The sequence below is a fragment of the Labeo rohita genome, chromosome 1, assembly GCF_022985175.1.
Source record: "Labeo rohita strain BAU-BD-2019 chromosome 1, IGBB_LRoh.1.0, whole genome shotgun sequence".
Taxonomy (NCBI): domain Eukaryota; kingdom Metazoa; phylum Chordata; class Actinopteri; order Cypriniformes; family Cyprinidae; genus Labeo; species Labeo rohita.
Window position 1 is genome coordinate 35,089,530 of NC_066869.1, and position 26,130 is coordinate 35,115,659.

General features: G+C 35.8%; 1 protein-coding gene across 1 annotated transcript in view; it reads right to left on the reverse strand.

Annotated features, from left to right (window-relative positions):
* Positions 1–24,524, reverse strand: part of dnah6 (dynein, axonemal, heavy chain 6) — an 88,135-nt gene extending 63,611 nt beyond the window's left edge. Inside the window, exons 1-35 of the mRNA XM_051120415.1 lie at positions 24,380–24,524; positions 23,740–24,096; positions 21,909–22,082; positions 21,544–21,821; positions 20,034–20,301; positions 19,683–19,817; positions 18,624–18,738; positions 18,415–18,529; positions 17,904–18,072; positions 15,816–15,923; positions 15,565–15,675; positions 15,372–15,461; positions 14,516–14,636; positions 14,275–14,426; positions 13,960–14,112; positions 13,611–13,862; positions 12,823–12,951; positions 12,594–12,707; positions 10,791–10,934; positions 10,358–10,513; positions 10,108–10,158; positions 9,932–10,024; positions 8,941–9,060; positions 8,640–8,820; positions 8,292–8,388; positions 7,986–8,190; positions 7,446–7,610; positions 7,258–7,368; positions 6,981–7,106; positions 6,567–6,722; positions 4,193–4,354; positions 3,695–3,832; positions 3,421–3,588; positions 2,427–2,575; positions 62–169 (exon numbers count right to left, since the gene is read on the reverse strand). Coding sequence (XP_050976372.1) covers positions 62–169; positions 2,427–2,575; positions 3,421–3,588; positions 3,695–3,832; positions 4,193–4,354; positions 6,567–6,722; positions 6,981–7,106; positions 7,258–7,368; positions 7,446–7,610; positions 7,986–8,190; positions 8,292–8,388; positions 8,640–8,820; positions 8,941–9,060; positions 9,932–10,024; positions 10,108–10,158; positions 10,358–10,513; positions 10,791–10,934; positions 12,594–12,707; positions 12,823–12,951; positions 13,611–13,862; positions 13,960–14,112; positions 14,275–14,426; positions 14,516–14,636; positions 15,372–15,461; positions 15,565–15,675; positions 15,816–15,923; positions 17,904–18,072; positions 18,415–18,529; positions 18,624–18,738; positions 19,683–19,817; positions 20,034–20,301; positions 21,544–21,821; positions 21,909–22,082; positions 23,740–24,015 — 5,090 coding nt within the window. The 5' untranslated portion in view covers positions 24,016–24,096; positions 24,380–24,524. The remainder of the gene's footprint in view (positions 1–61; positions 170–2,426; positions 2,576–3,420; positions 3,589–3,694; positions 3,833–4,192; positions 4,355–6,566; positions 6,723–6,980; positions 7,107–7,257; positions 7,369–7,445; positions 7,611–7,985; positions 8,191–8,291; positions 8,389–8,639; positions 8,821–8,940; positions 9,061–9,931; positions 10,025–10,107; positions 10,159–10,357; positions 10,514–10,790; positions 10,935–12,593; positions 12,708–12,822; positions 12,952–13,610; positions 13,863–13,959; positions 14,113–14,274; positions 14,427–14,515; positions 14,637–15,371; positions 15,462–15,564; positions 15,676–15,815; positions 15,924–17,903; positions 18,073–18,414; positions 18,530–18,623; positions 18,739–19,682; positions 19,818–20,033; positions 20,302–21,543; positions 21,822–21,908; positions 22,083–23,739; positions 24,097–24,379) is intronic.
* Between the last annotated feature and the right edge of the window lie 1,606 nt (positions 24,525–26,130).

Sequence of the window (26,130 nt, forward strand, 5' to 3'; positions counted from 1 at the left end):
AGAGACTTCTTCCAAAAACATTTTAAAAATTGTATGTATTATAAACACAGTAAGTGGTCACCTGAAAAGCATTGCATCATCTTTGAGAAACTTGGGAAGGTTTGAGTCTCGCAGAGCCCTGATCAGCACAACATCCTCGCTCAAGTGAGGGTTTTCTCTTTTTAATGACCTGAATACACACACACACACACAATACATAATATATAAAGGGCTATTCAGAAAATGTGAGCATGAACACACAACCAGCATCACAAAAAAATTGGACTGGCTCAGTATTTCACACTTAGTACACACAGGTAATCACACAATAGATCTATAGATGGAGATCACAAATCAACCAAGAATTTTACATTTTCTGAAGAAAATGGGAGTGATGCTCTGTGAGTGTTATGTGTGAGTGCTTTTAGTGCAATGCTATGTGGTTGCTGGGCTGGAAAATATGAGGTAAGTGGTGCTTGCCTTCCACAACATTAGGGTGCTGTAGGTGGTTTTCCTAGGGTGGTTGCTAAGGCATTTCTAGATGGGTGCTATGTGGCTGCTTCCTTAAGGCCTTTTTTCACACATTATAATGCTACCATCTGAAAATCATAGGCCTCTCTCAACAATCCCGTACAATTTAATGTGTTACTCATGCCTTGGTACACACCACAAATTAGTATTGCGTGAATCAGTAAGACTACTGGTAACACTTTAATATAGGGAACAGTTCCCACTATTAACTAGTTACCCAGGTATTACCCAATACCTAAACTTAACAACTACCTTATTAACTATTAATAAGCAGCAAATTAGGAGTTTATTGAGGCAAAAGCCATAGTTAATGGTTCGTTAATAGCGATAACTGGACCTTAAAATAAAGTGTGACCAGACTATTAAATAACCTGTATTAACTACATTAACTCCATATCAGTATTTTACACAGAATATGCTGCTCACATATACACACATTACTCTCTGCGCCAACAGTTGTTCATATATTCTTGCAAATAGTTTAGCAGCCTAAATCACATTGATTTAAAGACAGACCTTTTGAATCACTGAAGCATACAATGAAATAAAGGCGACACTAAAGTGAATTTATGCTGCATATAAAACCTGAGTACTAATAAATGTGCCAGTAACATGGTGCTGACACACACACACACACTTAAGTAAATACAAGTGAGGTCCAGCTATACAGCCACTGATCTGAGACCAGGGCTAATGAAGATGATAGTCGTGCCAAACAGGCCTAAATTATCTGCTTAGTGGTTTCTTACACAGCTGTATTTTATCAGTCTTTACTCCAAAGTCAACACCAACTGGCTCATTTATGACAGTGAAAGAGCATGTGCAAATTAATTCTCAATCAAGTACTGACTTGTTTATAAAGAAAGACAATAAACGTGTCAGAAGACCCTACATAAACACATCCCAAGACTATAGGACTATAGGAAAAACACATATTTCACAATATGAATAATATTATTTTTCATTGAATAAATATAGCCTACTTCTTTCAAAAAGATATATTTTTTTACATTTGTATCAACCCCAAAATCTTTAAAGGATTCTCCTGAATTAAAATTTACTCACCCATGCCATCCAAGATATTCATGTCTTTCTTTCTTCAATTGAAAAGAAATTAAGGTTTTTGAGGAAAACATTCCAGGATTTTTCTCCATATAGTGGACTTCAGTGGGGATCAGTGGATTTAAGGCCCAAATTGCAGTTTCAATACAGCTTCAAAGCGCTCTACACAATCCCAGCTGAGTAATAAGGGTCTTGGGAAACGATCTGTCATTTTAAAAAAATAAAACAAAAAAATTGATATACTTTTTAACTTTTCAAATGCTTGTCTTCCACTAGCTTTGAAATGCGCATCTATGACTTCATGGATTACATTATCACGTTGGAAAGGTGGTTAGTTCTTTGTCTGCTTACTTTAGTTCAAAAAGGTAGGGTAGGGCGAAAAATCCATCTCATTTTCTCCTCCAACTTCAAAATTGTCCGACATCGTTATTTGACCTGTTTTTTGTAAAATGCGTTTAACTTACTTTGCACATTCACTTTTTAAACTCTGGGTCTGTATTTCGGCCTACGTCACACGTGACCTTTCCAGTGTGACTACATAATGCATGATATCAAGCTAGTGCAAGACAAGCATTTACGGTTAATAAGTATATGATTTTTTACTTTTTTTAGAAAATGACTGATTGTTTCGCTAGATAAGACCATTATTCCTCGGCTGGGATCATGTAGAGCCCTTCGAAGCTGCATTGAAACTGCAATTTGGACCTTCAACCAGGGGTGAGTAAATTAGCGGGAAATTTTAATTTTGGAGTGAACTAAACTCCTAATGATAGTGTTTGTTAGATTGACAGAGAATCATTGAGTAATGTTAAAATGTGTTTGTGGTGTAGAAACAGAGCAGAGATCTGCCTTACCCTGCCATGACCAGCACAGATTTGACAGCTCTCATGCCAAAATCATAGTGATCCTGCTGAGAGAGCTGCTCACTGCAGAGCTTGTACATCTGAGTCATCTTTCTCGCAAGAGTCTTACTAGACTCAAAGCCCTCAGAGTACAGGATCACCTGCAGGGAGAGAGAGGTTTTAAGGTTAAAGATATTGTAGAACTGCCTGGGATGCCAGATAAGACATGCTAATATTGAAAGACTTAATAGGACCCATGTAACACCTCTAAACAGATATCCTCTAAAGCTGTGGTTTCCAAACCACTTCACACTGTGGGATGGTGTTTTGTGTGGGGGCTACAGGGGACTTCCCTAGTTCCCTAAAAGTGTTTTGTTGCTTTATGTATGGATGCTTTGGATGAAATCTAGTGAATTGATACATGTAGTAATATTTATTATCATAATATTTATTATCAACCACTGATGTCACATGGACTATAATTAACAATGTCCTTACTACCTTTCCGGCTCTTGAATGTGGTAAATACATTGCTGTCTATGCAGGGTCAGAAAGCTTTCAGATTTCATCAAATATCTTAACAAAGATCTTATGGGTTTAGAACGGCATGAGGGTGAGTAATTAATGACAGAATTGTCATTTTTGGGTGAACTATCCCTAACTATCGGCCATCAAGTTGGATTTCGACCCTTCATAGTAAAAGGTTTGGGCACCTATGCTCTACATGCTCCTAATAATTCAATAATTTCATCATTTTACACAGGAAATATAGTGTGTGTTCAAGTTAAAAGTACAATTTACAACCAATCAAGTGTGAAAATTCACAAACAGGAAATCACAGTGGTAAGACACAAGTTTCCTCATAATAACACACACACATGAACAAACAAAAGCTTTTAATGAGTACACACATTAGGTGAGCAGCGGCATCTCTGACCCTTCTACTTATCACCTAGTGTGATTTATCATCATTACTGGGATCAGACCGGGTTGTTTAATCACACACCTCAGCGATAAGAGCGTAGTTGGGCACCATCATGGCTATGGGTCGGAAAAGGGCTTTCAGGTTGTCGGGGAGTTCAGTTCTGCCAGCGTAACCGGGGTTCATTGTGATGAAAGCAGCACAGGTCATCACCAATTTTATCTCTCTCCCCTCAAACATGAACCGAGGTAGCTGTCGAACACAAACACAATCTAGACACATGCAGCTGCACATAATTGTTGTATAACTGATCACAATTGAGATTGTACATGCATATGTGAGTGTGTATGTGTAATACCCTGGCTGACTTGGCGTTTCTGATAGTGATGAGTTGTTGAGCGATGACTGACAGCACCTCGATGTTGATGCGATTGAACTCGTCAAAGCAACACCAGGCACCAGACTGAGCCAAACCGCTGAAGAACGTCCCCATCATCTGAACACACAAATGCAATATAACACTTGCAGCAAACAGAATACTGAATCCTTTAAATGCTTATATATATATATATATATATATATGTATATATATAGCAAAGGAATGATCTACAGAAAGTCATGTTTCTGTGACAGAATAAAAAAAGACAAACAGTGTACATTGACTATGACTGTTTTTAAGGCCTAGTCAGAATCTTAAATCATGACATATGACTCCCCTAGCAAACACTAAACACTGGCCATAAATAAGCCTGCTGGGTAAAGCTCAAATAGATGTGGTTTTCATGTACTGCACAAAGAACTCAGCTAGGGATCTGCTGCCTCCTAGTGACAGATACAATGAATTCACTATACACACCTTATAGTCGAGTCCATCTGAGCAGTTAAAGACCACACACTGGATTGCCAGAGCTTTCGCAAGGTCTTTAGTGGTCTCAGTTTTGCCTGTGCCTGCTGGACCTGCTGGAGCTCCTCCCAGATCTAGCTGCAGCGCTCCCATCAGGCAGAGGTAACATCGATCCTAACATAAAAGAGCAAACACATATGCAGATGCAGTTCGCACACATCTCATTAGTACAATCACGCTCCTTAGTAACTCATACACACAACACTGACATAGATCCATGCATAAAGTGATATATTTATTTGTTATTTGCACTTCACAGGGTTCCTACACCTTGGTTAACTTCAAATTCAAGGATCTTTCGAGGACTTTCCAGGTCCAATACCCTCAAATTCAAGACCTTAATGTGGACATATGGTCAACCAAATTAACGTAAATCAAGCAAGCTAGTATGCATAGGCCTCAAAGTGTTGGCGAAATAACACATGTGGACTGGAGGGAATAATATGGAATCTTTCCAGAAAACTTATTGCACATTCAAGGAGCTATATTTATATATGTTTATTTTCACAAACTTTCCAGGGCCTTGAACTTTTTATTTCAGATTCACAAACATTCAAGGATTTTAAGGACCCGTGGGAACCCTGACTTTAGTATCAGTGGTTAAACTAATATTTCTTATGCATGACAGGTAAAAAGACAATCTGATGTTTGACTAAAGTTTAGCAGATTTAAGGTCAGAGGCAGGCAGGGTTGCCAGGTTTCCACAATAAAACCACCAATTGTTACTCAAAGGAAAACTTATTACAGTTTACAAGGAAAACTGCACATTGGAAGAATTATGCCCTTGTCGTTACGACCATTAAAAAACTTGGTGGAATTTATGAGACCATTGCACCTGTTGTTCGTAAAATTTCTTAACTGGTAAGTGCTTTTTTTGCCTTATGTGCTGAACTGGCCGTGAGCCTTAATGAAACTGTTTCTGTGTATTTGTTTACTGGCAATTGCACGTAATCGTGAAATACAGCATATTTAAAAAGCTTGGCTAGTCATTGTGAAAATCAATTTCGGGTTCAGGCTCTAAATTTAACAGTCGGGTCGGGTCAGACGATCTTGGGTACTGGCCGAGTTCAGGCTTTAGTTTAAAGAAAAAGTCCACTTCCTGAACAAAAATGTCATCCAAGATGTTCATGTCTTTCTTTCTTCAGTCGTAAAGAAATTGTTTTTTGAGGAAAACATTTCAGGATTTTTCTCCATATACTGGACTTCTATGGTGCCTCTGGTTTGAACTTCAAAAATGTAGTTTAAATGCGGCTTCAAACGGTCCCAAATGCGGTTGTAAATGATCCCAGCCAAGGAAGAAGGGTCTTAACTAGTGAAACGATCAGTTATTTTCATAAAAATAATACAATTTCTATACTTTTTAATGTCAAATGCTCGTCTTGCTCTCGCTCTCGCTCTGTTTTTTTCCTGGTCATGACAGTGAGGGTATGTCGAAAAACTCCCATCTCATGTTCTCCCTCAACTTCAAAATCGTGATATATCGCTGTTTTACCTTTTTTGTCAAGGGTGTTTGATCTTCTTTGCATGTTCACTTTGCAAAGACTGGGTCAGTACTTCTGCAGCGATGTAGGTATGATTTTGAAATGATTTTTGAAGTTGAGGGAGAAAATATGATTGAGTTTTTTGACATACCCTAACTGTCTTGAACCATAGTACACAGAGCTCAGGCAGAGCAAGACAAGATGAGCGTTTGAGATTAAAAAGTATTTAAAATGTATTTTTTTAAATGAAAATAAACGATCGTTTCGCTAGATGAGACCCTTCTTCCTTGGCTGGGATCATCTGAAGACACATTTAAACTGCATTTTGGAAGTTCAAAATCGGGGCACCACAGCAGTCCATTATATGGAGAAAAATCCTGAAATGTTTTCCTTAACAAAACACAATTTCTTTACGACTGTAAAAAAAAAAAGACATGAACATCTTGAATGACAAGGGGATGAGTACATTATCTATAAATTTTTGTTCTGGAAGTGGACTTCTCCTTTAAAGCCCTGCAGACCTCTACCCTGTAGTGAATTAGGTAATCAATTTATATCAAAATCAACCATAAATTTAAAATTAAAATTCTATTAATGCTTTAATGTTTTTGGTAATATATATTGTGCATTACTTACAGCTACTTTTGATGTTGATTTAATTTTATAAATACATTTTTACAGAGTAAAATTTTATAATTTAGTTTTACTTTATAGTGAACTTTAAAGTTTATATAAAGTAAAAGCCGTCACTGTTCAGACTGTAAAATGTATTTACATTAAGTATAACTTCATGTTTTACAGCATATGTATTAAATACACTATCATAAAAAATTGCATTTATGTACCGTCAGTGGAGTGATCACCAAACGAGGACATGCTCCCAAATATTCATATCCATAGACATATTGAGAGAGAGCCATCCGAGCCACACAGTCATCCAGGTCCACATCCCAATAGTACCGCAACTGCCTCTGCCACTCGAAATTATCACTGGAGTCCACCTACGAACACACACACATACCATAACCCCTTGAACTATCAGACATAACAGGTAAGTAATTGGCATTTACATTATAAGTTAAGGTGAGTAAATATTAAATAATTACAATAGATATTGAGATAACATAATTATTGGTTATTCTTTGGCCATAATAATCCTGTAGTGAAAATATAATATTGTGACAGCCCTATTAAGAAGCACTGATCTATTGCAAAAAGGTCAGGATTTCTTGGTGATGAGATGAAGGAAATACACAAACCTTCTCTTTGACAAGCTCTGTGACAATGTCTCTGGCATGCACATCTATGGTGATGAGAGCTGTGATGATGTTCCGATGAAGACTGGGCAAATTCCCACGAACCAGTGCAGCAAGAGCATTCAGTCTCTATTTGCACAAATACAGACAGACACATGCATACAGTATGCAAAAACCACATGCTTGCACTACACATACTAAATATTAAAAGACTTGAAAGGAAATAAACTAAACTATACAAAGATAAATCATTTGGTCTATGAAAGCTATATGTTGTCACCTCAAAGTTGGTGATTTCAAATTCTTGTAGTGCTTGATAATGATCATGATCTCCCTCCAGGCAGTTGTCCATGTCCCTGCACCACATGAGCTGAGAGATGGTCAACACCACCTGCAGAAAAGTGCAGGTGAGAATCACTCACACACTCAGAGATGCACATAAACAATCTCATCTGGATAAGCACAAACCTGTGAGGGATGTCCAGCCACAACCCACTCTACTCTAGGTTTGCTCTGGTAGTCAGCAATTGCAGCCTTACTGAGCCTCCTAAGAGAAGAAAACATGGCCTCCTCCACCTTCCCCAACCAGTCTTCTACATTTCCACGAGCCTTCAGGCCTTTCCCCAGTGCCACCTACAACACAGACACACATATACATATTTTTAACATTATACTCTTATTTTCTAAATTTTATTTGGATAATTTGTTTTCTAGTTTTTGTTTTCAAAACAGAAAAACAAATGAACCGTGATTGTGTACATTTTGACCATTTCATTTCCTATTTGGAAATGAACAATGAGAAAGAAAAAGATGGCCTATTTTTGCATACAGTAATACCCAAACATTTCACTTCTATTCAAAATGACGGAACTATTTTCATTTGATTTATCAATGGGAAATGAAAATATTAATGAGAAAACAAATTAGTCAAAGGTACACTGAACCTTTTTATACTAAATTTGTCATATATGAAAACAAAAACAGAAAAGAAAAGAAAAAAGAATTCACCTTTTCTCCCTCAGGTGACACCATGGCTAAGATGTCATTAGTGTACTGTATTTTTTCACCAGTATCGCCTTCTCCAGGGGTAAGAAGGCCGAATTCCAGCTGTGATATTGCATCAAAACACTTCCTCAGATGAGGCTGCACAGCCTGAGGGTTCCGCGTCTGTGCCAAAATCTCCAACAGTTCATCATTAGACAAGAAGTAGAACCTGTGCCACCCAGAGAAGTGAGTTAAGTCATGGCACAGAATAAAGAGAAAATCAGCATTCTGATGAGAAACTGCTGTGAGTGTGTGCGTGTGCATAGGCACCTTGGGAAGATAACTCTCTTGGACTCCAGGTAAGCCTCCAGGCATTTCTGTATCCGCTCCAGGAGTGTGTTATTATTTTGGAAAATATCCAAGAGCCCTGAGGAGGCAGATTAGAGGGCAACACTGGTGAAAGTCATTTATAATTGATGCTATTCCAATGATTGTTGCCTTTTACCTACAGCTTTCATTTATATAATGCACTAATTTGCAGACTAAAACTCTTCTAACACTGAACAAGAGTTTTTTTAAAGGTAAATGTGTTCATCTAATTTTTTTTCAGTTTTTTATCTAATGTTTTGAGTTGTTAAATAGCTTTTTATGTGTTTCCTGAACTACATCCTGTCAGACCTGTTTGTGTGGCAGCACGTAGGGCATAAGGTAGCCGGTTGACTTTCCTCATGATCTCTTTCCAAGACTTGTCCACTTGAAGGAACATCTTAGACTCAGCAGGCAACTGCCTCTGGATGTCAGGAGCACTGAAAATACTCTCGAGATAAAGCCAGCTTCTCTGACATGCCAACCACTCATCCTAAGAACGCAGTAGAAAACAGTCAGAGAAATAATGTAGAATTTATGAAAACAAAACAATAACACCCGGAAAAATAAAAAGTGCTTTGGTTTTAGGGGATCACCACTCTGGTGTGAATACCAAGGTCTCGCTGAATAGAGACAGCTGTCTCTGCCACTTGTCCACTCTGGCTTTGATGGGGCCTGCATAACGGGATGATGCAACTGTGGCCACATTGACTATACTGTCATCGAGGAGCACCTAGTTTTACATTCACACAGACAGGGTATAAATATTCATGTAAATGAGAAAACCTCTGTTCTGTATTAAATGCATAGTTCACCCAAAAATGAAAAGTTTGTCATTACTCACTCACCAACAGGTCGTTCCAACTTTTGTTCATCTTCAGAGCACAAATTAAGAAATTTTTGGTTAAAGCCAAGAGCTTTCTGACCCTGCATGGACAGCAACGCAACTGACACGTTCAAGGCCCAGAAAGGTAGTAAAGACATTGTTAAAATAGTCCATGTGGAATCTGTGGTTTAACCTTCATTTTATGAAGCTACCAGAATACTTTTTTGTGGCACTCTCATGAACTCTCAAAGACTGACACAGAAGAGAAGAAATTGTTGAATAAAGCCGTTATTATTGTTTTCTTTGCACACAAAAAGTATTCATGTAGCTTCATAACATTACGGTTCAACCACTGATGTCATATCGACTGTTTTAACAATATCCTTACTGGACCTTGAACATGGTAGTTGTGTTGCTGTCTATGCAAGTTCAGAAAACTCTAGAATTTCATCAAAAATATCTAAATTTGTGTTCAGAAGATGAACAAAGGTCTTTGCAGGTCTTTAAAGACCTTTTATGTTAGGATAAGAAGTTTAAATATATTTTAAAAACTACTTTTTGCCTACCGTTTCATATCGTCATGAGATCACGATGATATAGAGACTCGAGTTTTGCTATCACGATACCACAATATTAATAATAGCGTTACATCCCTAGTAATTAATGACATAATTTTCCTTTTTGGGTGAACTATCCCTTTAACATCTTGTTTATATTGCTATAACTCTTGTATTTTAATTCTATATTACTGTGAACAATCATACTAACACACTCTTACCTGAATATCATCAGTTCCCCCAAGGATAAACACATCCTTGGAATCCCGATGGGGCAGCACCACAAACTCTGTAGTCTTCCAGGATTCCTCAATCTATCAATAGTATGAGTCTGTAAAGCTGACTATAAAGACACATATAAATGTTGTTAAATGAGAATGATAAACATAAATGTCACCTTTCTCAGAATGTTCTCCAGAGATTCTTCTCCTGAGGCTTGTGCTGACACCTGAAGGTTTGAGAGGATTTATAGATTTAAAAGAAGAATTTTCTGCACCCATACACTGAATTACTCTTTCCTGTCAGGTTTGACCTCAAAAGTAAGTGAGCTGCCTACCCAGCCAACAAGTTTGAAATCTGAACTGTGTCTATGATGTTGTCTAGGTGAGTAGATCAGTGGATTTTGAGAGCCTCAGTGTTTCACTCACCTCCTGTATTTGTGGTCCAAAATGGAAGATGTTGAGTTCTTGCAAGTAAGCAAGAGTCAGTGGCTCTTTCAGTAGGCTGGAATCCACAATGCCCTCCAGCATCTTCCAGTGATGAGCTTTCAGACATGGGTTACGCAGGTCTGTGATGACAGGCAGCTACACAAACAATCAAACAACAATCAAAAGTGACAGTAAAGTTACAAGTTTTCTATTTGAAATAAATGTTTTTTTTACTTCAAACTCATCAAAGAATCCTTCCAAATTGATCACATTTGATAATAAAACGTACGGTAGTGTACTCCTAATAGTGCACACTTTATTATGGGGTTCAGACATTTTTTCACAGACCAAATGCAAATTACAGCAGTTAACTTCAAACAAGGAAACTGCTGAAGAACAATGACACACTAGCATTAGTGCCAACCTCACCCACCTTTTCTCTCATGCTCTCCACATTCTCTTTCAGGCAGGGCACAACACTGTTTTTTTGCAGTCCTTTCTCCAGCTGGCTGACATATTTGGCAAACTTGTTCACCTGCCTGCTCAGCAATTCTGGGTCCAGCTCATCAAACTTATTCTGCATCAAAGAAATTATTGACCATTTGACATTTAGAAGACACTTTCATTCAAAATGGCTTTCAGCACACCTTTTGCAGGGACACTTTATCTGAAGCTATCTAGCATAAAGTGCCTTATTTAAGGCCATAATTAAGACAATCGTAAGAGTGTATCTCAGTAACACTTCAGTTGCTGTATCCCTGCTGCTCAGGACTTTGGAACTAGTCTATAACTTTTAAGTTAGGAGATTTTTAAGTGCTTGCAATATATTTTTTTAAAGGGATAGTTCACCCAAAAATGACAATTAAAGATAATTAAGATACACAAATTAAACACAAATTAAGATAATTTTGATGACATTTACATTTACATTTATTCATTTAGCAGACGCTTTTATCCAAAGCGACTTACAGGTGGGGAATACATCAAGCGATTTGTCCTAAAGAGGCAAAGCGACCTACAAAGTGCTCAAATTACCATATAACAGGCATCGTTTAATGAAATCCATGAACTTTGAAATCTGAAACCATGAACAATGAAATCCATGAACGATGAAATCCATGAGCTTTCAGCAATGCAACTGAAACGTTCCCAGGCCTAAATAGGTAGTACGAACATCATTAAAATAGTCCATGTGACATCAGTAGTTTAACCATGATATTATGAAGCTACCAGAATACTTCTTGTGCACAAAAAAAAAGAATAGAGACGGACACTGACGCGAAAGAGAAGGAATTGTTGAATAAAGTTGTTATTTTAGTTTTCTTTGCGCACAAAAAATATTTTTGTAGCTTAATAAAATTATGGCTGAACCTCTGATTTCACATGGACTATTTTAATGATGTCCTTACTATCTTTCTGGGCCTTGAATGTGTCAGTTGTGTTGCTGTCTATTCAGGGTCAGAAACTCTCAAATTTTATCCAAAACAAAACAAACGAAGGTCTCACAGGTTTGAAACAACATGAGGGTGAGTAATTAATGACAGAATTTTCCTTTTTTGGGTAGTCTATCCCTTTAAAATTAGTTAAATCAATAAATAACATATTACAATGATGGGCACTTTCATATGTAATCTGTAATATTATGTATATGTAATATTATGTAATTACGTTCAGAAGCATCACTAATGTGAAGATGACGAGTCATTGTCTCGTACGTTTAAGCACTTGTTCAGATATATATGCAATTAAAGGCTCATTATTATGATTTATATGTTTTATTAATAAACGTGCGACTAATACTCGACTAATGCTTAAATTGAACAACTACTAGTCGTCCAGAAAATAATTTTGTTGAGGGCAGACCTAGATTTTAGTAAAGCTTTGTTACATCATCATGAACTGTTTCGAAATTTCAATGGTTTTTCCATAGGGGGCAATGATCTTTGTGAACCACTGAACAAGTGTCTACATTGATTTTATCGAATCTCGGATCAGATTTATAAATTGTTCACATTTGTAATGACACATTTGTATAATAAAAAGATTGTTTCTTCCATCACTACAATATTAATTTACACTAGCTCTTACAAAAATAATTATAGTATGGTTGTGGTAAATTATACTAAACTTCAACTTGTAGTTTAATTCTATAGAGTTGTTGTGTCTCTCTGCTGGATTAAGTGCAAGGGAAAAAGTCAAATGCTTAAAAGTACAAAATGTGGTCCTTTGAGATCACCTGCAACCAGCTGTTCTCTAGATTTTCCCATTCTTCCAGAGAGTCCCACAGTAACTGCTTCAGCTTCACTTCAGCAGTCAGTTCCTCTAGAGTGTCATATTTAGTCACTTCCACCTATAAAAACAAAACAGACTAAAAATAAGTACTAATGATGACCAGCCAGACAAGGTGAAAACAAAAGAATAAATAGAGAACAAGCGCCCTCTAGTGGACATATAGACACACTGACTTTAAAGTTCTTCTGGTAGGTTTTATATTTGAAGGCTTGAGTCTGCAGCTCATCAATAGAGATCTGAATATCTCCCAGTAGACGGCGTATGTTAGACCGATCTGCATCAATGTCAAGGAGTTGACTGTTCTGGAGAGACAAAATCCATGCAAAAGACACAAAAGCAGACTGTGAGATACTCAGCAGTAATTCACATGTTCAGTACAAAAAGTTTTGGATATACAGTACTGTTCAAAAGGGTTGGGGTTTTTGGTGCATAAAGCATTTATTTGATTAAAATAAAAACAGTAAAACAGCAATATTGTGAAATATTACTTTGATTTAAAATTTTCTATTTGAATATATTTTAAAATGTAATTTATTCCTGTGATGGAAAAGATGAATTTTCAGCAGCCATTACTCCAGTGTTCATTGTCACATGATCTTTCATCATTCTCATATGGTGATTTGGTGCTCTCATTTCTTATTATTATCAAAGTTAAAAACTGCCGCTTAATATTTTCATGGAAATTGTTCTAAAAAATGTTTTTCACCACTCTTTGTTGAACACAAAGTTAAACAGCATTTATTTAAAATACAAATCTTTTGTAACAATGTATGTCTTTACTGTCACATCTGATTAATTTAATGCATCCTTGCTGAATAAAAGTATTCATTCCTTTCAAAACAAATCTGCTGACACTACACTTTTGAACAGTTTACAATAAAAATATACTAAATAAAAATACCATAACTTTAGCAAATTATTCTGATGTAGTATCACTATTTCCTTCACTCTTTTCTTTTACCTCTGCTTGCGTTCTCACTTCCAGCACTGTCTTGTTTAGTTGGTTTATGTCTTGCTGGAGGTGTTGGCAAAATTTGTCCACATAAGAGTGCCGCTCTCCCACAGCCTTGTCGATAGTGTTCCTTACTGCAGTTATACATGGTGGCAACGTGGCAAAGACTGCAATATCCTCAGGAGGAGTGGGGACAGAGTAACACTCAATCAGCTTGTACATCTCACAGACAGTCTCAGTTTCCTTTTCCAGCACAACAATCTTAACAGAAAAAGATTGAAAGATGAGATTAATACATCTGAGCAAATAGCCGTTTAATGTCTGATACTCAGTCATCTGCTTGATGGGAACCTCTTACCCTCTTTTGAATTTCCTCTAGGAAGTTGAGGGAATTGACATATTCGTTGGTTACAGTTGGAACAAAGTCCAGTTTGAACTGGGCATCCTGAGCTTCTGCAATGATGTCATCCATTTTTTTCTTTGCCAGCCGAGGTAGGATGTCATTAATGGCCTGGAAAAGGTGTTCAATATGAGGTGGGTTATCTGTGTATTAATCTATACAATAATTGCAAGTTCTGTTGGGGTAAATGATGTCTATCATCCACCACACAATGGTAATGCAAATATTACAGAAGAAATCATTTTTTGTGTGTGCGTCCTGTCAGTTTGTAACCTCTATGCAGCGTAGAGGAGATGGTATAAGTTTTTGCTTCAGTTGTGTAGTATCCACCAGCAGAATTCCCAAGGGTCGTTTCTGTTGGATGGCTGAAGCCTCTTTATGCTCTCGATGATATTTATCCAGACTGTTCCCGAAAAATGCAACCTCTGCATCAGACACACATACACAACATAATAAGTGTGTGACAATCATGTTTTTCACATTGATTATGATGATTACGATGATGAAGATGTACCATGGTCTTGCTCTTTGAGAGCCTCCAGATCCAGGTCTTCATTCTCTTTGTAAAACAGTCTGAACGGCTCAAATGTGTGAGCATAGACACTTGCAGTATCGAATGCAAACTGAATAGATTGCTGACGAGAAGAAACATGAAAAATTTTCACAATTAGAGACAGATGAAAACATTTTTTAACTCGTGGTAAACACAGAAGCTCAATTGTGCTTTCTTGTGCATCAAGCAAGCATGGTTGAGCTTCTGTTTACCATATTTGATTTGCTCTATGTATGTGCATTGCAGGATTATATATTTAACTAAAACAAAAAAAAAAAAACATTTGATTTTTGATCATTTTGATTTTGTTATCAAGGCAACATTTAGCATTTTCAGTTAGTTTAACTATACTAAAATAACTAAACCTGTAACTAAAATTAAAATAAAAACACAAAACATTAAAATAATTACTCATTTAAAATATTAATAAAAGCCATAAAAGTATCTAAATTATACCTAAATAACACTAGTGCATTGATCAATGTTTATATGTAAATAAAAGTCTAAAATAAATGTGTTTATCATATAAAGGGATCGAGTCTCTCCAGAAGACATGGATTAAACCCCTCTATTTTTTTTTTTTTTTATTTTTTTTTTTTTATTCATTTCTATGAATAGACAAAAATTACTGAATATTAAAAACTTTGGGGGAACAATTCCTTTAAGCTTAAAACTGTATTTCTCACTTGAGAATGAATATCTTCTATGAATAGATATGATTTATATGATTTATGAATAGATATGATTAAAGTGGTGCATGAGAACAGTTTATTTTAACTGTATTTATATCATAGTCATGTTAGAATAAAATAAAAACCTTAATATTGAGGTTGATGTCCTGCAGATGAGCATCATCTTCCAGGATTTCCTCAAGACTAGGGCCATCCCCACATGTCTTCGCCTCAATCTGAAACCCACCCATATACATGGACACAAAGATCAGCAAGCGCCAAATTATAAAAGGCTGCATGTACTGAAGCAGCAATGCTGTTTTGGGTTTTCTTTTGTACCTTTTTGTTGATAATGGGTTGAGTAAAAGCATCAAAGTAGGTGTCTTGCAGCAGAGTATCCAGAGACAATACTGTCTTCTCAAACTGCCCAGTAATCTCTACTACACACTCCTGGTTTACACACAAATACATGGCATGTATAAACATATGCAGTGTGCACATATACAAATACTGGGTATACTGCAGAAGAGTTTTGCAACACAGGCAATTATAGTGTGCAGAAACAAAAACAGTGTTCCAGAAACACAAACCTGGAAGTCGTCAGTGGAGGGCTGGTATGATAAGGAGTGTGTGTCCAACATCAGCTCAGTTATGAACATTGGCTGGTGGGAATCATTTACATTGTGCTCTGTTGTGACCTGTAACACACACACATACTTTTGTTAACTGTTTAACTGGAATACTGAGGGCATTTTCTCTGTTTTTATGTCCACCTTATTTTTCCCATATCAGTAGTGCTGCCATTTGTAAATTTTATGGGTCTGGCTTCCAGTCTCATCCACGTCCAGTACAAAACAGCTTGTTTTGCTGCTTGATATTGCAAACTGGTGTGTCGTACCATATTATTTTAATGTATTATCTTTATTGTGAACACAGTAGTTCGTAGTGCAAACAGTTTTACCGTCTACAGCACTTTGTTATTCCTCTCGTTATTTCCCTGTAGTGGCTAATGAACCGGAAGTCTTGCCCATAGGCTTACTTCCATGGTGAAGAATAAGGTGGATAAATTTAATGATGATTTCACCTAACCCAACCCCTGCCCCTAAGCATAATCCTCACAGAAATTTGTACAAAACACTGATTTTACTTATTTGTAAACTTTTAACTAGTGAGAACTGGCTCATAAGTCTGTGTTTTACAGCTTTCGTTATATTAGTAAGAATATTTTGAATAATCTACACTTTCAACTTTCCACACACATTTTCCGCACACAAGTTGGTAATATTCTGTGGTGGAAATGACTTTCAAAACAACTAAACAAAATAAAAAATGAGTTATTAAAAGCCAAAATAAATAAAACTTAAAAATAAAAAATATAAATAGATACACACTTGCATCTCTTAATAAAATTGAAGCTTGGTTGACATCCAATAAAACTATTGCGTTTACAATTGATATTTAGCTAGATATTAGACTTCATACATTACATGTCTCATATTTGATGCTCTTTGTATGTCATTAATTTATATCAAACTGAGATGTTATATTGGAAATGGAAACCAGTGGAGAAGGTGAGCAGTTAGTTTAAAAAGTGTATTTATTTAACTATTTCTTAACATTATTATCATTTTAAAGTATAATAATATTTGTTTGATAAATCTTCACCCAGAAATGAAAATTTGATGTTTATCTGCTTACCCCCAGAGCAACCAAGATGTAGGTGACTTTATTTCTTCAGTAGAACACAAATGAAGATTCTTAACTCAAACCGTTGCAGTCTGTCAGTCATATAATAAGGCACGAAACAATCGGTCTGTGCAAGAAACTGAACAGTATTTATATAATTTTTTTACCTCTGATTCACCGTAATGTCCAGCTGTCCTGAGCGTGTTCACAGCAGCCGGCGCGTGACGCGTCAAAGTTGGGAGTCAGTGAAAAGTTTAGTTTTTAATCAGTTACAACAGTCAGGATAAGCACAAGTAATTACCATTTTGATTAGCTGTTGTACCCACAATCTCTGCACTGTGTAAACAATAAGTATACGCGTGACAGATCGCTTCTGTGCATGTGTCTACTATGCCAGTGCAAGTTGACACGTCATGTCAAACAACTGCTGTGAACGCGCTCAGGACAGTTGGACATTGCAGTGGATCAGAGTTAAAAAATGATATAAATACTGTCAGTTTTTTGCACAGACCAATTGTTTTGGGTCTTAACACCTCTATGTATCATCACGAGCCACAGGATTTAATTTGGTTGACTCTCAAAGCCATGGACCCCATTGACTGCCATTATATGACTGACAGACTGCAATGGTTTGAGTTAAAAATCTTTGTTTGTATTCTACTGAAGAAACAAAGTCACCTACATCTTGGATGCCCTGGAGGTTAGCAGATAAACATCAAATTTTTTTATTTTGGGGTGAACTATCCCTTTAAGACTGAAAGTTTTGCTTTGGATCAAGCGTGAAACAACAAAATCTGTATTTATCAGTAATTTGAAAAGTGTCAAACATAAATTGAGCATATGTTAACAAAAAAGGTTTCAGTTTTAACTGTTTGATATGTTATATAAAAAATATAATAAAAAGGACTGTAGTTTAAGAACACAGACACGGACACAGAAAAAAAGCAGTAAAAATATTACCCTGCATCACATAACTACACAAGCTTACTAACCTTTACATCAGAATCAAGGCTGGTCTCGCCAGCTGCACAGTCTTGAATGAGGGTGAGTGAAGGGGTGTGAGTGATGTGCTCTTGAAACACACTCAGTAGCTTACTGACCGAGTTGACCACAAGCATGTGTGTGGTGTTCACAATCAGATAATCAGCCAATCTGATGAAACTATGGAGACCAAGAATATTTAAAAGTTCATAAAAAAAAAAAAAAAATACTTTTATGAACTTGACAGTAGGGGTGACTATTAACTGTCATTGCAAAACATCTCCATTTTGTCTGGAATGAAATTAATGGTTTAAGAAAGTTATACACTTAGTCACCCAATAATTAAAGAGTGTATTTAATATACAGTATATGTTGCTAACCAGAAGTTTACTTATATGGGCTATTTATCTAAAGCTAGATTATTAAAATAAGCACTGTTACATTGTCAGTAATCAACAAATTGCAAAGTATCTGCTGGATGATCCATTGTGTTGCAAGCTAGTATTAGTAATGTTGACTAACCAAGTAAGACGTTTGCAGTGGTAGCTTTTGTTTGCCTGCTGCGTGTAACTCATCTTCTGAGGTGAATCCTCAAAGAGCAATCCAAAAGCAGGTGACGCTAACTCTTCATTACCATCTGATGCAAAAATATAAGATAAAAAAAACTCAAATTCACAATATACCAGCTATTAGAAACATTCGTATTTTTTGTATCTAAATAAAGGCGTCACCAGTCTCTGAATCGCCATAGTCAGGTGTGTGTCCTGACTCTTTCAAAGCATTTCGACAGGCAGTTCTTGCCACCTCCATTACCAGCTCCCTGAATTTCCCAAGACGAGAGGAAACCTAGAACACAAATACATAAAAATAACCAATTAGAAATGACAACGATGTCATGGGCACTGATACATAACGCCGTTGCGCTACGAGCGTCCCGAGTTCGAATCCCAGCTTGAGGACCTTTCCCGATCCCACCCCTCTCTCTCCCTCCCATTTCGCTTCCTGTCATATCTATGCTGTTCTGTAATAAATAAAGGCAAAAACGCCAAAAGAGAATAGACTCTTCTTATTGCAAAGCTTATACAAGATGTCCCTTAAAATTTGGCCAGAGGAGAATTGGCCCCCCCGACTGAGCCTGGTTTCTCCCAAGGTTTTTTTTCTCCATTTGTCACCGATGGAGTTTTGGTTCCTTGCCGCTGTCGCCTCTGGCTTGCTTAGTTGGGGACACTTTCTCTTAACACAATATTGCATTGTATTTTATTGTTTTTGATTAACTACCTTTACCTATAAAGTGAGTGTTTAATGTTGCCTTTGGCATTGTTGATGTGCTGTTTCCTATTTAATACTGTACAGCCGCCTTGTCACAATTCTGTATTGTTAAAGGCGGTATATAAATAAAGGTGACTTGACTTGACTTAAAAAAAATCCCCCCTTAAAAAAAGGGGGAATATACTGGAAAATATAATGCAGTATATTAATGAATACATTTCTATATAGCGGAAACTAGTATTATTAATTTAAATTAAATAATTAATTTAATAAATTAATTTAAATAAATAATTAAATTTACAATATAAAATATTAAATATAAATGAACCAAGTATGGCTATATGTTGATACAGATAAAAAAATATATAATAGCAATGAAGACAAACTGCACTACATTTTTACATGCAATAGCTTTTTTGAAACACTCATTCATGAGTTAATGCATGTGTTTATATATAGCTGAATGCACCTTCTTAAACTTTTTTTGCATAAAGAAACAAGCAAATGCAGATGTCTCTTACCTCCTCCAGCTGTTTGTATTGTGTGCTCTGAAACTCCTTCAGTGTATATGTATGGTCTTTCTCTATTCGACACAAAGGCATGTCACTGATGTGATAGCACATCTCTTTGATGTCAATCAGTGCTGGTCGCAGAGACTGAAATACACACAATACTTTTCATCAAACTTTTGCAGTCTTTTCATAAAGAACATAATGCATTGTTCAAGGAACCTCATTGTATTTGCAGTATGTAAAATTCAAGTCTGTCTCTCTTTGATAGATCATATGAATTTAATTTAAACAAATCACCTTTTTTTAAAGCCACATGCAGTATATATAAACTGAAAAAAAATACAATAACCATTGGCAAACCTCATTAAGAATGAAGAGATTCTCTTGCAACAAACGTCTGCATTTGCTGGTTTTCTTATAGCACACATTGGCGCGCCACACACGGAAAGCCTTCCACTTGCGGAAGAGGGCAAACACAGGGATGCGCAAAAGTTTCCGGTGATATTGGTATTCCTGCTCCCAGCGTTCTAAGGGCAAACAGTCCACCTCAGACCCACAGTAGTGCATAACTGCATGAGTGCTGACCGTATAATAGTCTGACTTGTTGATATTGTCAAACATTGCAATTCTGTTGAAAGAATAAGTGGGGAGGTTTAAACAGGTTTAACCTAAAAAAAGTATAACAGAACATAATACATTTTTATAAATTTATGCCTGTGAAAACTGAATTTTCAGCAGCCATTACTCCAGTCTTCAGTGTCACATGATCCTTCAAAAATCATTCTAATATGCTGATTTAGTAACATTTCTTATTATTATTAATGTTGAAAACAGGTTCTTATTTTGGTGGAAAAAAAAAAAAATTCAGGATTGTTTGATGAATAGAATTTTTTTAATATATATTTTGTAACAATGTAAAAATCTTTGAACAATTTAAAGGAGTAGTTCACTTCCAGAACAAAAATTTACAGATAGTGTACTCACCCCCTTGTCATCCAAGATGTTCATGTCTTTCTTTCTTCAGTCGTAAAGAAGTGTTTTTTGAGGGAAACATTTTAGGATTCCTCTCCATATAATGGACTTCTGTGGTGCCCGAGTTTGAACTTCTAATGCAGTCTAAATGCAGCTTCAAAGGGCTCTAAACAATCCCAGCCAAGGAATAAAGGTCTAACGAAATGATTCATTATTTTCAAAAAAAAAAAAATAATAATAATAATACAAGTTATATACTTTTTGAACTCAAACGTTAATTTTGTCTGGGTCTGCATTTTTCAGTTCTAGACAGTTAAGGTATATCAAAAAACTCCCATCTCATTTTCTCCTCCAACTTCAAAATCGCCCTAAATCGCTGCAGAAGTACCAACCCAGTGTTTACAAAGTGAACATGCAAAGAAGATCAAACGCCCTTTACAAAAAAAAGGTAAACAGCGATGTAGGATGATTTTGGGTAGTTTTTCGACATACCCTAACTGTCTTGAACCAGAAAAACAGAGTTCACACAGACTCAGGCAAGATGAGCACTTGAGGTTAAAAAGTGTGTAAATTGTAATAACCAATCATTTCGATAGATAAGACCCTTCTTCCTCAGCTGGGATCATTTAGAGATCTTTGAAGCTCTACTGAAACTGCTTTTTGGAAGTTCAAACTCAGGAGCACCATAGAAGTCTATTATATGGAGAGAAATCCTGAAATGTTTTCCTAAAAAAAAAACATAATTTCTTTACGAATGAAGTAAGAAAGACATAAACATCTTGGATGACAAGGGGGTGAGTACATTATCTGTAAATTTTTGCTCTGGAAGTGAACAACTCATTTAATGCATCCTTGCTAAATTTCTATATGATGGAAAAAAAAACCCTGCAGTTCTTACTTTAGGTTGTATGTATCAAATTTGATGGATGATTTAGGTGCTGCAGAGGTCACATAGAGGAATCCCAAGTGGGGATTATTCCGGATGGTTTGGACAATGTCGGGTGGGGAGTAAATTTTGGCATGAATTACTTCCTCTACTGAGTTGAACCTCAGTGAACTACAAAGTGGTGGAGAGGGGGTGTAGCTCAGAGGTGAAACTGTAATAGCACTTCTAGATGAGCTCTTGGTTCTTTTAGGAGGTGATGGGATCCTGAGTGAGCCCTGAGTCAACTGCACCTGAAATCAGCACATAAAATGCATGTAAATTGTACTGTTACAAAACACAAACTTTGCCATAGTTGTCTGTGATGGGAGTGTCCAGACCTGTCTATCCTTGACATGGTCAGGAATTCTGGGAAGCTGCAGTAGAGAGGGTCCTCTCTCTGAGGACGGGTCAATGGACTGGACCTCATTAGAGGGAAAAGGCATCTTAGGGCTTAAGTTGACCCTCTGGGTGTTCTCCGGTTTCATATGTTCACTGCGTCTCTTCAGAATTGGCTAGAGTAAAATACAGATCATTTAAACTGTTAACAGGATTGAATATGATGGGTATTTGTGTTTACCACTGTACATTTTACAAACTATTTGTTTATTAATATTTGAGTCATAATGACATGGGTAGTAACTGATTACATGTAATTTGGATGACGTAATCAGATTCCAAAAATTCAGTACTTGTAATTAGATTAAATTACATTTTAAGATAATCAGACTACAGTAACTTTTTGGATTACATATTATTTCCACAATAGCAATAATAATAATAATTATTCATAATTTATTGATCCTCCTTTCTTTCTATAATAGACTATAGTCTATTGTATACTGCTTATATACATTCTCATTATAGTCATTAGTCATATGGCGGCATTTGACCACTGATTTACAAAAATCATTTCAGGTTTAAGAAGTGTTTCAACATTGCATCAGCTACTGATAAAAACATTCATTTTTATTTGAATTATCACTCTGTAGGTTATTTAATCATGTATGTCTTTGGAAATGGCTTTTGTCTTTCAAACACATTAAAATGCACAAATTCACAAGCTTCAGAACTTTTTTGTCATCTGATCCTCTCTCACCTAATGTATTTACTTGAAGTACCCCTGAGATTTAAAAATAAATATTTTAATAAGGATCACATTTGCATGTTCATTGGTTCTCTCACGTGGGTAAGGTCACATGACATGCAGGTAAACAAATAAAATATTTCTTTTTTTTTTGATTGATTGATTGAAAATTATTTATTTTAATTTAACATTGTGTTATAATTTAATTAATTATTAGCTTTTCATTAAACTCATAAACCCCCTGGAGTTCTTTTAACAAACACCAATTTGGGAAACCTTGACATAATATAAGGTTTAATGCACTTCACGTTGTGAATAACAACAAATGTATTTATATTTTTTTACTCTTTGTATATTTATGTCAGTATGGTACAAGATTATCCAACTTAAATCAATGTAATAAACAAGTTAGGTCAATTATAGGTCTGATTATATTACCTAAAATGTGCAATGTAATGGATTACGTTACTAACTACAGTTTTTGCCATGTAATTTGGAAACAGTAATGGATTACAATTTGTAAGTATTCTACACAGCTCTGCCTACAACAGTGTCACTGATCAAGAAAAGAAAAATAATTTAAATATCTAATTTAAATATGCTTTCTAAGGTAAAATAAAGTAATTTTTTACAAACAGCATGAATTATTGATTTCTGGGGAGCACCACATAACATTTTACAACCGGAACTAATCTTACAAACATTTTGCAAAAACGTTTTTTTTTTTTTTTTTTTTTTCAAATAATTAAAAGTTTTTTAAATATATGTTTCTAGTAAATAATAATATGTTTGGCAAGAATTGAATTCTTTGATGAAGCTTTCTTATTCATTATGGTATCAGGACAGTGATATCGACATTGGCATTTCTAACTTTATACCGCCCCCCCCCCCAAAAAAAAAGAATTTTAATTCATAAATTAAAAACATACCCATTATAGCAGGTATGTATATTCATGTATATTCAGGCATGTATACAAAGAGTAAAAAAATATGTCCTAAATTTTGGCACCCAAAAGAAATTAAATGAATGGATGAATTAATAAACAAACAATCAATTTATACACCTCAGATGGTATTGCTCTTACCAACATCTCAACTTGTGCTGGTCTCTGTGCGGCCCATTGTCTTTCCTGAGCTTTGGTTCTGTGAGGAAACACCAGAGCATCAGCGTTCGGCTGTGGACGTCTGGGCACTGCTGAGATAAGTCTAGCCCTCAGCTGCTCCACATCAACAGGTGCCAGAGAACCAGGTACATTGGTAGACACAGGTAAAGACTTAGCCGTCCCAAATAACTTCTGTTTGCCCAGACCTTGCTCTGGCCCTGTCTGGCTCCTGGGTGACCCTTTCTGAAAAGAGTACATGACCAAACTGTCCTCCTGTTTTGTGTTCTTCCCAAAATGTTTCAATTCCTTTTCCTCTGACTTATGTCTGGACGGTAAACTCTTTAAATACAGCCAAGAGAACAGCATGTTAGTGACAAACTGCCATATTACAACTGTACATTAGACAGTGTTGCTAAGCAACGCGCGGGAAGTTGTTTTGCTTATAAAACTTGTGCCAAATTATACAACAACACTGACCAAAATATCAAAATACGGTGCTTTATATCGTTATATATATCATAGGTATATCTTTAAGTGTTTTAGTACACTTTAATTAGTCCATTCATTGTATCAAACTAAAAGGCGCACTGTCTGACCTGCAACAGACAGCGGCAATACTTACAACATGTGTTTACAAGTCCCAGAGTATAGCATGTTAGTCAAATGCAAACTAAACTAACTACTGCCAAGCATTCATGAAAAGCGACGACATGTTTATGATTTTAACTCTTCTAAACTCAACAGCTGAGCGGCGGTTAAGCTCTTCTGCTGAGCTGTTTATCGTTACTTAGCAACGAAGTGTACTTTTCACCACTTCCGCTTCAGATGACAGCACTAAACGCATTGCTGGAAATCAGTTCTGTCGAATAATTTATTTTAAAGAACCGACTTTGTGATTATTGTAAGGCAGAACTTAAAAATCGTACGATATTTCAGATTCAGTACTTTCCAGTAAAACTTAATGCAGTCACATACTGCGGTTTCTGACTTATTTTGTATGTATTATTTATGTTTGCTGTAACTGAATGTGTCCCAGATCAGTTTGTAGTATCCATGCCTACAGTTGAGGTCAGAAGTTTACATACACCTTGCAGAATCTAAAAAATGTTAATCATTTTACCTAAATAAGAGGGGTCATACAAAATGCATGTTATTTTTTTATTTAGTACTGACATGTAGTCCACAGCAGAAAACAGTAGCTGAATTTATAAAAAGTGACCCTGTTTAAAAGTCAATGATCCACAGCTGTTTTTTGTTTGTTTGTTTTATTTTTTTTTTTTTTGTTTGTTTGTTTTTTAACCCTCTGGGGTCTGAGGGTGTTTTGGCACCATGGAGAAGTGTTGACATGCCCTGACATTTGTGTCTGATTACATTGTAGTTAGCACAAACTGGGCTACAATAATATGCAAGCAACATTAATGTACATGTTTGTGTTTTTGAGAAAACAACGTTTATGCGTGGTTAGTGAAAAACGTAAATGTTTAAGTCACTGAAATAAGGCTTTTGAGAACTGGATGTAGTAAGCTAGAGTTTTTTTCTACAAGATGATGTGAAAATCATCTCATTCACTCGTTTACAGAAAACACATAAAACTCATGATAGTTTTTCATGAGTCCTTTTTTTTTTTGTCCTGAACAGTTAAACTGCCTGCTGTTCTTCAAAAAAATCCTTCTAATCCTTTTAATTTTTTTTGTTGTTGTTTTTATTTATTTATTTTGTTTGTTTTAGCATTTTTGTATATTTTAACTCTTTCCAACAATGACTATGATTTCGCGATCCATCATTTCACACCGAGGACAACTGAAGGACTCACATGCAATGCTAATTAATTAATGCCATTCCTAGTGGTATAAAAAAGGGAGAGCAAACCTTTAATCCTGTTTCTATATATAACAATTCTGTCTCAGTAGAAGGGATTTTGATTGTTGAGGACAAATTCAATAACCACTTTGTTCGAAATTATATCAACAGAAAATCTATTCCAGCGTCCTATAACTGGTTACTTGTAAGTGAACATTTTTCTTTATTTCTTTTTTTTCAGTAAGCACTTGTCAGTATAGAAAAGAAAAAAAAAAAAAAAATGATTAGAATTTTATTTGTGATTTTTATTTTATTTTTAAGGCAAATTCACTTCACACTGATAGATTTGTGATTTTTATTTTATTTTTAAGGCAAGTTCACTTCACAAAAAAAACCTCACAGCAAAAATGATTAGAATTTTATTTGTGATTTTTATTTTATTTTTAAGGCAAGTTCACTTCACACTGATAGAGGGGAAAAAAACTCACAGCAAAAATGATTAGAATTTTATTTGTGATTTTTATTTTATTTTTAAGGCAAATTCACTTCACACAGATAGAGGCAAAAAAACTC